The following is a 14330-nucleotide window of genomic DNA, read 5'->3' as shown; positions in this document are numbered from 1 at the left end:
ATGGGTTCCTCAGCTTTTTGCTTTTCCGCTTGCTCCACTATGCACACTTAAACAGAGACCTTTGGTTGGGCACTTTCGCTATGCCAGACCACTCTGTTATCTCTCTGTCTCATTTGTTCGATTCACAGTTCAGCAATACTTTGGCTGCTTAATCACATTTGACTTGCACTCGCGTCTTCACAATATATGTGCAACCTTCAATCGCGCGATACACTGTTGCTGCTTGTAAATTTTATCTTCCCCACAGACCGGCCTTTCACGGCTTTCTTTAACTCACAGGCTGTGCTGGTTTCTGTGCTCACGTCTTTGATCTAGGAGCCAAGGTTGATACCACAGCTACTTCACCTCACCAACTCGTCACTCACCTGGGAGGGCTGCTGCTATCTTTCGCACACAATACCGGATTCACGGTTCTCTTTCGTCAGATCTACTTGTACAGCCTTCAAGATTCTTTGGAGGTAGCAATCGTTCGCCAAGGATGCCCAAGGTCTCTCACTCCTTGATTCTGCTTCTCTTCCTGCCGTCCTGCTCCACCTGCTTCGCTGCTGCCCAGAAAAAACTGCTCCTTCTCGTGCTTTGCCCTGCTCAGAGTGTGTCCCAGTGCTCCACCATTTATCCGTGTGGGGAAAGTCAATAGGCGTCAGGTGTATGCAATTGTGGTCAATTGCCTGACTCTGCCCGACTGTACAAACTGGACATGTCCCGTGTAATGTTTGAGTGTTAGTCTTTCTTCGCTCTGACTCCTCTTCCTTGGTGCAGTGTTTGTGCGGGTAAGGTGGGGGGGGGGTTGTAAAATGGGAATATCCTAAAAAATAGGATGGGGTAAAGTTGTTGAAAAGGGAGATATACCACGTCTCACCATTGGGTATCTCACCCCCAACCCCCCAGGACACCTCCCGCAGGTGATCCTCCCGCACTGGTCCACCCCCAGAGTCTGGATCCAAAGGTGATGGATGTGCCCTGGCCACCTGAGCAAGAGATCCCTGGGGACTAGACGGTGAGACACCCTCTGGTTTCTCACACTGTGATCTCACCTAAAGCATGATTGGTTCTGTGTGCACTTGCACTGCAAGGATGGAATTCCCTCTCTCCGCTCAGCTGTTGAGAATCTCTCTACAACGTCTGCTTGGACAGTGCCACACTGGAAAACTTCGTATCTGCTTTTCTACCCTCGGCATGAATACTCAGCAAGGTTCTCCGAGTCAGCCTGCCTGCACACTGTCAGCAGAATGCCACGATTCTCGCGAGACCCCAGCCCCTCTGACTGAAAGCCCTTGAAACCCTCTGTGATCTGCCCATAAAATGTATGCTTGCCTACAGAAAGTGTAAGAAAATGCCTGCCAGTGATATGACGTGCCAATCAAACACCCCCTCCTTTGTCAAGCCTCCAGAATGTTACAGAGAGCACGTGTTCAGCCCGCACCTTTGACAGTGGTTCAAGGCATCAGCAAATAGATGTACAAAGAGTTACAATTTTCCGTGCAGCCTTCCTGCGGCAGAAAATGAACAATCGAGCTACTTAGAGCAATGCGACTTTTCACATTACTCAGCTCACATCTTCTTTGCAAAACAGCTTTAATTCTGGAGGTTTATTTTCTTCTGCATTTTTCAAGCACATTGCACAGCCTATCCTGGTACTATTTGATAAAATGAGCCGGCCAATATTGTACACCAAAGAGCTATGGACTGAGTTGCCTTTAACATTAGTGTGGGGATAGATAAGTAATTTAGGGGTGTGAGTATGTACATTGTTATATTTCATTGCAAATCAGTCCATATTACTATGGTGTGGTGTTTAAATGATAACATCAGGTTTATTACCCCCCTCTTACTTTGTATGTTTCCATGCATTCACTATACTGACTCTCACCAGATGCAGCCCAGAGCCTTACACCAGAGTTTCACCTCTCTTGCTGTGAGAGTCTCTGTTTATTTATGTTGATGAAATTCTGTAGTCTCAGCTAAAATTCTGAGTCTCATTTTCCCTGCACATGGGTGAATGTACAAGTTGTTAGCTGCTAGCCAGGCATAAGTCAGTCAGTCTCGGGCATGAATGCCAATTCTCCTCTTGCACACACGCAACATTTTTTACTTGCCAATATTGAATTATCACTCACCAATGGCTAGTGGCAAGTGCAAATGCAGAGGCCCGCTGGAGAAGCCACAGGATCACACAGTGTCCCAAAATGCCCAGGTGTTATCTCACATCTCCTGCCGACTCCCAATCCAAGTGTTTATTCACACAACTTCTCCCTTTGTAGCACAAATGAGGCCCAGATCAGAAGTTAGCACGTAGGAACTTCTATCATTTTGGCTTTACCCTTTCTGCCAGTAAAAGTGCTATGTCAAAGTAAGAAAATATGTCATGGCTGCCTGAACAGATGTACTTCCTCATGTAAGAACACCCATCATACTGGCTTTGCTCTTTATGTCCAAATTATGCCTTTCACTCACACAAAGGCCCCCTCCACTATGCACGTTCCAACACCGTCACAGCGAGGGGATGTTTCATGTGTCAATCAACATGTATTCTCTGCATAGAATACCTCCAGTGTGCTTGCGCCTTGTCAACCAATAACTGCATAGTGATTAAATAAAGCGATACTCCCAGTTATTCACCGTCCACTTCACAAAGAATCCCCGCGATCTACATGACACCACATTTCCCCTATCCAAATACATCCAATCTCCCTTCATTCTGGTGATGCAAACTGCCTGGGCACCCAGTCCCGTTCATTAGTCTCTGAAGAAAGGTCCATCATTTATACCTATTTTTGTTGCCAGACTCTTGGAAAACTTTTTTACTGCTGCCATACATTTTGTGGCTACTGTAAGGGTGTTATGTTCTTGGTTCTTAGACCCTGACCAAGTTGGAGGTGCAGTGCAGTATGTTGTGATCCCTTTAACCATCTTGTGCCTTAACGTGGAGGCATCTTTCCTGCCTATAATCTCCCACCTCCTCAAATGCAGCCCTCATGCTCTGTCTACCTTCATTTCTATGGAGTGACTACTGAGATTCAGGGAAGAATCAGCCTGCAGTGCCTTACATGTATTGTCGTAATGCGCAGGTGTAGAGGTAGAATGCATTTTGCCAATACCGCTCCTGACTTATGGAAACAGCCAGGATGTAAAATGAATGATGAGGATTTGTAAAGCACTTTTGAAAACTTGATTGGGCTGATAATCATTTTAGGAAGTGTGTTAAAATGGATGGGAATTTGCTACCATTAGAGATTTGGATCACCCTCCAGGATTCATTGGCAGTATTCAAGAAAAAGGTAATCATGATAACCTATTGCAAATTAACTTAAGTCAGTTACCTTTTTTTTACTTTTCTGGGGTAACAATTGAGTTTAGTAATCATTAAACTTGTTTTGAAGATTTGAAATGCGGAGTCGGGTTTCTGTTAAGTGATTTCAGATACATAGATCATTTATGCATGTAATTGTGTATATATTCTGGAACAAAATGATTTGCGTTAAATTGTTTATTACACGCATTGCTTCAGAAACCTAAAGTTGTATTTTCAATGTGTACTTTAATGTGTTTGGTGATGTTTGTTTTGTTATTTTAATCGGATTTTTATTGCTCAAGATTTACCAATTTCCTTGGCTTCTCAGCTCTGTTTGTAGTCTGTGTGAGAGACACTTTTTTAGAGTTGGGTTGGCCTCATGGTGGTTCCTAGTGGAAGCTATGTTGGCCTTTACATAGTCTTTAGTGGGGAAATCGAGTTTGGGGAGTTTGCAGAAGGTGGTCATGCTTTGGGCATTCCATGACTTATCGGTGTCAGTGTTTCTTCATTTGTGAATTACCAGGTAATCGTTTGAATGGTTTAGGGTATCAGCGTTGTGAGGGGTGATCTGATATGGTTTGTAGTTTTAGGATGCTGTGTTATTGTGGGGTCTATATGCCTGTTGGGTTGTTACAGTTTTGGAGGCTGATGGGGCATGCAGTGGTGTAGGTTGATGTGAGGTGTGGTTGTACACTATGAAGTGGCGAGGGTAGTATGATGTGGCGGTTGAGTGATTCAACTGATCTCGTTGGAACAGACGTGGAGGGTGCTGTACGGATGATGTGGTGAAGTGGGGCTATGCAGGAGGATTGTGTTTGTAGACCGGAGGCGTAGGCTCCCTGGATCCTCTGAAAGTGGCCGCTGATCTAGTCTAAAAGAGGTATGTGGCTGTAGGAAATTTGTGACTGTGGCAAGCGTGATCTAGTGGGCTGTTCAGCAACAGTGGCTGCGCAGCTATAGTTTTTGTGCCTGCGGATCTCTGAGTGCTTTAAGTGTGAGACGTAGATTATATGGCTCAGGGACTAGTGTGGGTAAAGCAGCTAGGGAGGGAGGTATACGCTGTTTTGGAAGGTCATTTAACAGTGGGAGATGTGCCTCTGAGGCAGTGGTATCCCAGAGGTAGGTGTTGCAGCCATTGATGGTCATTATATGTGTCTATGACTCTGAGTCCTTAAATGTGTATCTATGGGTGAAGCAATTTGTGTTGAGTCAGGAGGTGCGTCTGTTGTACAGGCAGTTATGGAGTGGGGTGAAACATGTGACAGTGGAGATTATTTTGGTGGGTGGCTCTGGGATGTTGTTGCTGTAATGTGGGGGGTAATGTGCCTTGTGTAGTCAGTGGGTAGAATAAGAGATGGCAGATGTAGCAACATGGCGAGACTATGATGCACGGTATTATTATGATTCTGTGCCCAATTGGTCTGGTGTTCTCTAATGCGGGCATGTTTGAGCATTGCATTAGTGTGGCCAGGTTCATAAAAAGCCTATGTCTTGATGGGGATTTTAATTGAAGAACAGCAAATAGTGTACACTAGGATATCTGTTTAGTTGCACTGCTAGGTGTGTAGAGAGGTGAGGTGGTCCCATTTGCAGAGATTTTGTCGACTGTCTTCAGTTTTCTTTTGTGACAATTGAGCAGTGCTTACTGCTATACCAAAGTTCAAGAGGGGTAGAGCGCTTAATAACATCCTGACTTAGCAACTCGAATTGCCATCTCTGTATTGAATGGACTTCTTTTGACCTTACTTATTTTCCATGGTCCCCCTAAATGTTTCTCTACATTTTCAGAAGAGTTACTTGATGTTAAATATTAAAGGTATTTGTACTGCACACTGTCACCAACGGAGTTGGTCCCCAGGTGCTCTGGCGGATCTGTAAATGAGAAGGTGGGATGGGTTAGTAGGTGAAGCGGGAGTAGGATAGTGAGAGGAGTGGTGTTCTGTTGGCAGCTTCAACTCGGTATGCACCGGGTGCTGAGCTTTGGTGTGAGTATTGGGTCGATGCCAGTCCTTGTTGCTGTTGCTTATGTGTTGTTGCGGTGTTGTGAAGTGCGTGCGGGTTGTTGTGCGAGAGATGGTTGTGTGAGATTTTTGAGTGAGATAAGTTTCCAGAAATGCTGAGTTTTTTTTGTTAGAGGTGGAGCTGTGCCTCTCTAAGAACAGTGAGCAAGGGGTCTTTAGCTCACTTTCCCTTTCACAGAGGAAAAATGTCCCTGCATATCGGTCTTTGTCCTGCCCTGGGGCAGTCCAGCACCGCAATACTAGGCAATTCTCCTCAGAACAACAGTCCCAACAGCAACCCCATACATGTGTTTCAGCCTTGTTGGGCATCATCAGTGAGGTGGAGCTGTGCCCCTCTAAGAACAGTGAGCAAGGGGTCCACATCCGGATTCCCCAGGTAAATTAGGGTGAGACCCAAAGTTACTTAATATGCAAAACAAGGGGGGTTCTGGGAATCCCTCTCCCAGCAGGAACACAGCCCATTGACCTGTTCTTGGGTGGATGGCCCCTGGGAAAGACTCTACCAAGCTTTAGCTGTAGTCACTGAACTCATAATAAATCGTCTCCTGAGATAATTTCTCTACTCTGCCTTTTAGCTGCAGTCTCGGAACCCAATCATACAGGCGGACGAACACTTGACCAAATGTTCTCTAATCTTTTATCTAAAGGAGTCTGTGGTTAAGTGTGGTTTCCTGTACATCTCCAATATATTGAATCCAAACGATTTCACAAGATCAGAAATCCTGGTGTTAATCCTAGCTATGAGCAAGGAATGTACACACCATGCTCTGCTGAACTTCACGTGCTTGCTCTTTTCCTATCTAGAATGCCTCAACCATATGTTTCAGAAAAATGAGGGCTACAGGTGTCTCTTTATTGCAAACTTCAGCATTTTTCATAAGCATTGGAAAATGAACTCTTAATCTCTGTGGGAAGTGTCGACCACAGGATCCTGCAACTATCTTAACATGCTTAAGAAAAATAAGTGCAGATATTATTTTCTGGTCCCAAATAATCAAGCTAATGTTAACGTTGTTCCTCAGTACTGTTCTAATAGCGTGGTGTAAACTTCCTTTAAGTACACCTGCTTCTAGTTTCAACATTGCATGTGCTTTATTTATATTCTTCTCAGTAATGCATTGAAGGATGAGGATGATGTCACTGTTTTTAACACAACTGTTCTTTATTTAGGGTAAAATGGGGAACTCGGAGAGCCAGTATAGTCTTCAGGGATCCAAGCTGCAAAACGGCAGCATTGCCTCCAATGTAAAGCAGAAGCCGTGCTCTCTGAAAATCCGGAGTATACATGCGAAAGGCGAGACATCCTGCTCCGCCCATGGGTGGGGTAACGGCACAGGCACTGGCCCTCCAAACTACAAGTCACGGTCCTTGGCCAGAAGCTGCCTCTCTCAGTTTAAGAGCAATCCCCCGTATGGTTCAAGACATAGTGACATCGTGGTGAAGCCCTCCAAGAGCAACAACCCCGACAAGCACAGGGCTACTGTGCCTGGGAACTGCTGTCAGGGGAACAACAACACATACTTTCCAGAAAATGGCTACCACTACGTCGGCATTGAAACGCCAAAGAACCACGTTGACTCAAGGGAATGCAATGGCCACATTGTGAATGGCTACAGAGTGCAAGCGAGGGAACCATTGACCCTGGAGCCAGAGGACAGGAAGAGCCCAAAGGTTCTCATCAAAACACTGGGAAAGCTGGACGGATGTCTAAGGGTTGAGTTCCATAATGGTAACAACAGCCGTGTACCTGAAGAAGAATCAAATGGCCCAGTACAGCTTCTGAGATATTCACCCACTCCTGAATCCAAAGCTCCTAACATACATGACGTTAGGAGGAACTCAAGTGTGGATTACACAGCAAGCCATGGTCTGTCTGCCAGAGACTCTGGATTAAGGTCAAGCAAGGGCAGTTCTTTAAGCTCAGAGTCATCGTGGTATGACTGCCCATGGGGCAATGCTCGGGACATCAATGAGATGGACGGATCCTACTTGACTAGGAGCACTCCTGACACAAGCACTCACGGGGGCCTGTCGCCAAACGACAACCAGCAGCCTTTCAACCAAAGGTCATCACTGACTTCCCTGCGTGAATTCTACAAGGATAGTGCTGGGGATTGTGCCATGCCTTCAGGTAACAGACTTTCTGATGACTACATCAATGCACACACTGGCTTGAGCAACCGTGTTTCATTCGCCTCGGAAATTGACGTTCCATCCAGAGTTCAGCACACATGCCCTGCTCAGTACTCTTCGTACACACTTCCGTGCAGGAAGTCTAAGCCGCTAACTGAGGATGCCTCTAAAAAAGATTCATTAAAAAGTCGGATGAGACGCATCAGCGATTGGACAGGAAGCCTTTCCAGGAAAAAAAGGAAAATACAGGTATGGCACAATGCCTGCTTATGATCATGTTAAAATGCTTCATTCAAATGTTTTCTATAGATGCTGGCTCTGCATGTATAATCCCTTTGTTTGTTGCCATAGCTCTTTGTAGAAATATTTCACCCTCCCCTCGCCCACCCTCCCCCTTAAAGTAAAGAAGAGTCCCCTTTGTACAAAGGACAGTGCTGCCACCTGGCTCCATGCCATTAGACCCACTGTTGTTCTTGCTTTTTAACCAATAGTACTTAACATTCTGGGGTTTATAATCCCATACTTCTTGTAGAGAAGTGAAACTGCAACTGCAAGCCCCATCATGCACACTGACGGTGGCTAAAAAAACATTCCTTGATCTTACTGCTACTGAGGACGTTGGGCCGGTTGTCACCTTTAGCAGGGTCATGATCTGGCATCCTTTCTGTGATTGTTTTTCTTCTTATGGGTGAAGAGCTAATGAAATACACAGATCTTAAAAGAATGTCTGTTTACAAATGAGAGCCAGGATTTTAGTGCAACTTGAATGTATTTTTGGTATTTGTTGTCATTTTTATTTTATCCTTGCTCCTCATAGTTGTATCAGGAAATCCTTGCTGCTAACGATGGGGCGTGTACGCCATTGTACTCCACATTTTAGCGAATAATGAGGCTAGTCAATGAATGAGGTACCAGCAGCTCCAAAAACCCAACCAGACCTCATCAAATAAAAGGACATGCTGGAATCCTTCCTTGATGTTAATGGATGAGGATTCTGGTATGGGCAGAGAGAACTAGACGTATGCCTTTTTACTGATACCACATTTAAATGTTTAATCTTAATGTTAAATGTACTTTCCGTACATTTAAAATACTCGAATAAAGGGTAGTTTGATTAAGGAGTGCATGGTGCCACAAGTGACGTAGTTTCTCTCTTGGGAGTCCTGAATTGAACCTCTTCCATCCCCAACCGTGTTATGCCCCAGTTGCCAGTGAACAGAAATGCCCTATTACCCAGTACACTGGGGCAGTAATTTCATATATGACAGAACAAGTGGCTAGTTGGCTTTGTTAGAGTATTTATTAGCTCACTAGTGTGTTTTTGGAATTCCTTTTTGTTACCATAGAACATTTGTTTTTGTATTTGATTTGTATTTCTTTACGCCACAAAATGTAATATTTGAGGTCAGTGTATTGTCACAAGTGTGACGGGATGAGTGAACGTGCAGAAAACAAATCAGAGATGCCTCTGAATGAAGTATGGGAGTGAAGTAAGCCACGGTGCTTTAGCTGGTATGGGGCTAAGCCCGCCACATTGGCAACACGCTCTTCCTGTGCGCCTGAATTCCAGCATTGAACGCCTAGCAGCTCGGCAGTGAGCAAATTAAACACATGTGCTTGCGCCAAGCATTATGTACAGAACGTTAAAGCAGTTTCTCCCTCGCAGGCAAACAACCCCACGAGCGTTCTGATGGGTCGCCTGGGACGTGTTACCCTCCAAATGCTGTTTGGCGCATTGCTGATTCCTGTAACCACAAAATGACTTAATTTTGGCTTTCGGCGTAAAAGATTAAAAACACATACATTTGAATGCGCAATTAAGTAAACCACAGGCTTGGCTTTTCAATACAATACAAACGCTTCCAGCTAATACGGGCCTCCCTTATACAAGTACAAAAATGCACAGAAATCAAAACCAGGAGAATGTGATAATGTAGTCAGTAGGCAAAGATTTAGAAGACAGCATGAACAATTTAACCAGACTACCTTTATTATGCTTGTTTTGGTATGCTCTTATACTGCAGGAAAGTGTGTTGTGTAGTGCTATTTTGTAGTTCTCAGCATTTCGACGCTAAAGTAGCTTTCAGAATGGGGTTCACTAAGAAGTAAGCTGAAAAATGGCTGCAGATGGCAATGTCGTATCCTGCTTTAAAAACGGACAGGCTTCTGCACCCGATACCGAGGACCAAGTGGCGAAAGGCAAGCCTGGAGCTCGAAGTCATGGCATGCTGCCTGATTAACAATCTACAAGAGATTGCTGTACTGAAGCACTTTGAATTTTATATCACAAAACTGGGCCAAGAGCAGGCAGGTTCCCAAAAAAGTACTTGAGTTTAGAATGGAATCCAGGGGAAGAAGGAGTGTGTGCCAAGGCTAGGTTTAGTCCATGACACAATGCCTAGATCAGAAGAACAAGCAGGCCTGAGAATCAGGGCCGGCCTTGGTGGCAGCAGCGACCTGGGTGAATTGGCACCCTCGCCCCCACCGCACGCACTTGGTCAACAGGGAAAGGGGTGGGGACGGGGGCCAGGCGCAGCACTTTTTAACATTTTTCTATCTCGCCCCACACCGGCGACTGGCAGTTAATCGCTGGAATAGGGTGCTCAAGTGCCCTCCCTATTCCAAGGAAAACTGTTTCGCTCCTGTGTCGGAGTGGGGAGGTATTCATCGCAATGGATTAAATGTGCCCCGCCGCCACTGGTGCATTTAATAAGAAAAGGGCGCCTGCCACGCCTTTTTCCACTACGCCAGCTCGGGGGAGCCTTTGGAAGACTCCCCCAAGCTGGCGTGGAGGGCGCTAAAGGTGCCCTGGGGGGCATCGCGCCCCAGGCGGTTGCCCGGCCCGCCCTGCCGAGAATATATTGGTTGTATTGAGTTTTCTGCAAGGGACCAGGCTTATAAGCCTGCAGCCAGCTGCATTAAGATGTACAAGTCTGTCAATGAAGGCCAGTCTGATCTTCCAGGGAAATCCGTTCCAAAGAAGTGGACCCTTGACTTTTATGTTTTAAGATGGGCCGTCCGGTGCACTGAAGACACGGTACATGTGAAGTGTAACTGTAATGCAGGCTTTATTGTCCTTGGTTCACCATACACGTAGGATAGTCATAGGTGGGTACATAGGTAAATGAGACACAACACACAGTGGGACACTGTCAGGGCCATTTTAAGCTCTTTTGGGGCCCTGGGCAGGGACTTCTTTGGGGTCCCCCTCCACCAAACCAAAGGAATTAAGGAATCAAGAATACTGGTCGCGCACCCCACCCCCTACCCATCACGCTCACAACCTTTAGGTTGATATGCTGTCTGGCAGCATAATAAGCATTTTTACTCCCTTTAAGTCCCCTTGCCCTCGTCATTCTTGCTCTAATCACAATGATAAACAAGTAGCATTTGAAGGCCAACATTAGCAGTCTACAAAGAGGTTACTGTTCTAGTACATAGAGGATACTTTTTATCAATATCATCTAGGAAGGTAGATGCAGTCAGTGGTCGAAGTGTCCAAAAACAAGTAGTGGAGCTATGTTCTCTGCTGGCCTCCACACACTCCCCACAAACCCATCACCACCCCCCACCACACACAATACCTACCCCCAAACACATGCAGCTGCTGTTTAAGGGGAAGTTCTGTGTAGGGCACTGAAAGTGCAAGTTTCAACTTCTTCCTACAATTTTATTTAAAAAATAATCCATTCCGTAATGGTTGCTTTTTAAAATAAAAGTATAGGAACAGTAAAACAATATAAAAAAGTAGAGGAGCACCGCTCCCGCTCACTTCGACCACTGCATGTAGTATTAATGAAGGACCGTATGTAAAAGTTACCTGTATCCCATAATAGACAGAAAACTCACATTAGCTGCCTCACAGAATGCAAAAGTGCTCATGCATGTATAGAGACCCCCAATTGAAAGGAAGGAGAACGCTACACATACCGTAGCATGGATAGTGGACGCAGATTAGAAGCTACCAGGACGGTGTCTTTATCCAGACAAACTGAGATTAGAAGTGGGATATGATTTTCAAATAGTGTTGCCAATAGCTATCAAAGGAACAAATGTGGTGTGCGATATAAATATGCTCACTATTAACACAGTGAAACCATGTATACGGCTTTTATAAAGATCATACGATGAGAAGGAAATCACTCTGAAGGGCTGACAGTTTTGAAAGGTTTAGGGACTGGCAATATTGAGAGGTTAAGCAATACACGATTAAATGAGATGCCCAGGATCACACATTGGTTAAGGTGTGGAGGGCTGAAGCTGGGATTTATGCCAGCTCTGAAATTTCTGCATTTGAACAGTTTATATTGCAGTTCTTACCATGAACTAAATCTCATTTTATTTAAAAAAGCAGACTTGGAAAATACACAAATCACATTACCAAACTTGCCATTTTTAAACAAAATATTATAGAAGAGTGTAATGTAAAATGGGAATGATTCTAGCTTTATTCTCTCCATCATCAAGGGAAGCATATAATAACCACCATACCAAACGTTGTGATTTAACAAATTTAATCTGGGTTTGTCTTTCGTATTTTAAAGCTTTAAATACTTCCAAAACAATGGCTTGTGACGTTTTCATTTATAAACGTGCATAAAAACCTTTGACCTTTATCAAAAAGCAAACCGTTTTTTGTGTCAAACAAGCAGACCTTAAAATATGCTTGCCTGAGGCCTGCAACATATGGTCCTCTCTCTTCTGTCTACCAACCCTTCCACCCAAATGGCAAACATAAGAAGTAATAGGCTAAATGATACCAGCACCACGCAAGAAGGCAAACCTCACAGAAGACAGCACAGTAATGTAAGATGTATTAGATGATTTGACCAGGATCACTGTATCGTCTGCTGGCAAATCCAGGATACAAACATGAACGCTGTTGTTCCATAGTCCTGAATTTGGATACTTATTCACCTCTTTGACTAACAGTTTATGCCATTGTTGGAGGCGATTGCCTAGGTTTTACAACACCCCATCTGAACAAACCAATTTCAAGACCTTCACCACACGGATGATATGTTTGTTTTTATAGCAACCCCTATCTGGTAGATGCACATTGCTGATAATAGCAGATGTTGTTCTGCAAAACCAAGTACATATGCAGGCAGGGTTATAAACTTCAGACAAAGAAAAGGCTCAGCCAGCCTTTCTGGAATGTGATATTCTAATTTTGCATATGAACACATATCTCTGCAATGGGTGCTTCACACACTGAGCTAACTTCTGATCCATTGTAGCAGTCAATTTATCAATATGCATTTCACCATTGCCTATTACACATGATCAACATAATTCCCACAGAAAGGAAAGAATGCTACAGAGTTGTGCCATAAGGAACACACAAACTGTATACGACAGTGAACACAGAAAGCAATACATGCTGAATTGATCAAGGCAGTATGCACTTGCCAAAACAGAAAGGCAATGGGTTCAGAGCCTCAGCAGCACCCCATAAAATATCCTGACGTGTGCTATTTAAGACTGGTGAACAATGGAATCATACTTCTTCAGATCGGCTAGCCTTGTGAGGCCTCCTCCAAGGTGGAGGCCCTGGGCAAGTGCCCCTTTTGCCCTCCCATAAAAACGTCTCTGGACACTGTTGATATAAGTAGATGGCAGAGACGCTGGTTTCCTCGCTCCTTTCCAGGCAGAACCTTCCCTCCAACTGCCACAACCAACTGTCCACCCTGGAACCTCAGAGTACTCAAACACTCCATCACACTGTACATTCCACACTGACAAGACAGGCACTCTGGAACAACCAGGTGCCTTGCCCCACAACACAAAGACCAGACTATAACATCTCTCCCTTAGTTACCTCAACAACAAACAGGACAAAAACCTACTGGTAACCTGCATCGCCAAACCACATGTCCCCAAAAGCACACTATGATGCTCCATGCACCGATTCCACAAATTGGCCACCAAAGCAGGCAAGCGCATAAGACCGATAAAGCGTAAAACAAATGGTAAGGCAATGTGAGACCAGAACCACAATTTAGTAAGCCAATGCACACACTAGCATAAAAGGGTGAGCAGACGAGACGAAAGCTCCACCCCATTGGAACAAATTCTCACAACGAGAATCTGCAACAGTTAGTATCCACAATCCTCAACACCAGAAAACAACCCTGTGAAATGGTGCCGTGACCAGAATAACGCCACACCAAACAGAACACTACAGAAATCACAAACAATACCAACTCCTCTCCCTCCCTGCGCACACCACCAGAACCGCAAAATGCAAGTACTGAGCCAACCGACGTGACAAAAAGACCCTTCACAGACTAGAGAAAACACCCTTAGCTGTGGGCTGCCACCCCAGAACCTCAGGCCTGCCATGCCAGAGCGCTAACTTGCTCTCCTTTGACCAAAACACCCTACACATCGAACCTCAACAAAATGAAACTGACCTCTGCTTGCTCCCGACTGCCACCCTGGAGCCTCAGACCTGACTCAAAATGATAACTAACAAACCCGGCACTGTCCTTGTACTGACCAGTGAAACTAACTAGGGACTGCCCCAAACACACAGAACCAAAAGTGAATTAAATTCCCAAACCCGCCCAGTATTCTGGAACCACCCCAAACACTGTAGACAGCAGTGCGTTTGAAGTTACTCTGGGCAGTAACTAGACCCCTGACTGTAATCGACCAGGACCCTCCTGGTAGTAACATTTGAGGACCCATCGGACGGACGGACGGACACGCACACGCACACAGCACCCAAATGTCTACTTTCCGTCATTGCGAGTGTACTTCCGATGCATCACCTGCAATCCATTTATTTGGTGATAAAATACAAAATCACCACCACCACGCACCTGCATGTCCAGAAGTCCCCAAATGTGAGCACAATTCCAATGGATCACCTGTAACAC

The 14330-nt window shown here is 45.0% G+C and overlaps 1 protein-coding gene across 1 annotated transcript in view; it reads left to right on the top strand.

Annotated features, from left to right (window-relative positions):
• Positions 1 to 14330, top strand: part of TIAM2 (TIAM Rac1 associated GEF 2) — a 552861-nt gene that overhangs the window by 52066 nt on the left and 486465 nt on the right. The window contains exon 3 of the mRNA XM_069607743.1: positions 6484 to 7695. Within this exon, the coding sequence (XP_069463844.1) occupies positions 6490 to 7695 (1206 nt within the window). The 5' untranslated portion in view covers positions 6484 to 6489. The remainder of the gene's footprint in view (positions 1 to 6483; positions 7696 to 14330) is intronic.

Source organism: Ambystoma mexicanum, chromosome 4q (assembly GCF_040938575.1).
Source record: "Ambystoma mexicanum isolate Mex_15411 chromosome 4q, UKY_AmexF1_1, whole genome shotgun sequence".
Lineage (NCBI taxonomy): Eukaryota > Metazoa > Chordata > Amphibia > Caudata > Ambystomatidae > Ambystoma > Ambystoma mexicanum.
The sequence above is the reverse complement of the archived record's forward strand: the minus strand, read 5'-3'. Positions and strand labels throughout refer to the sequence as shown.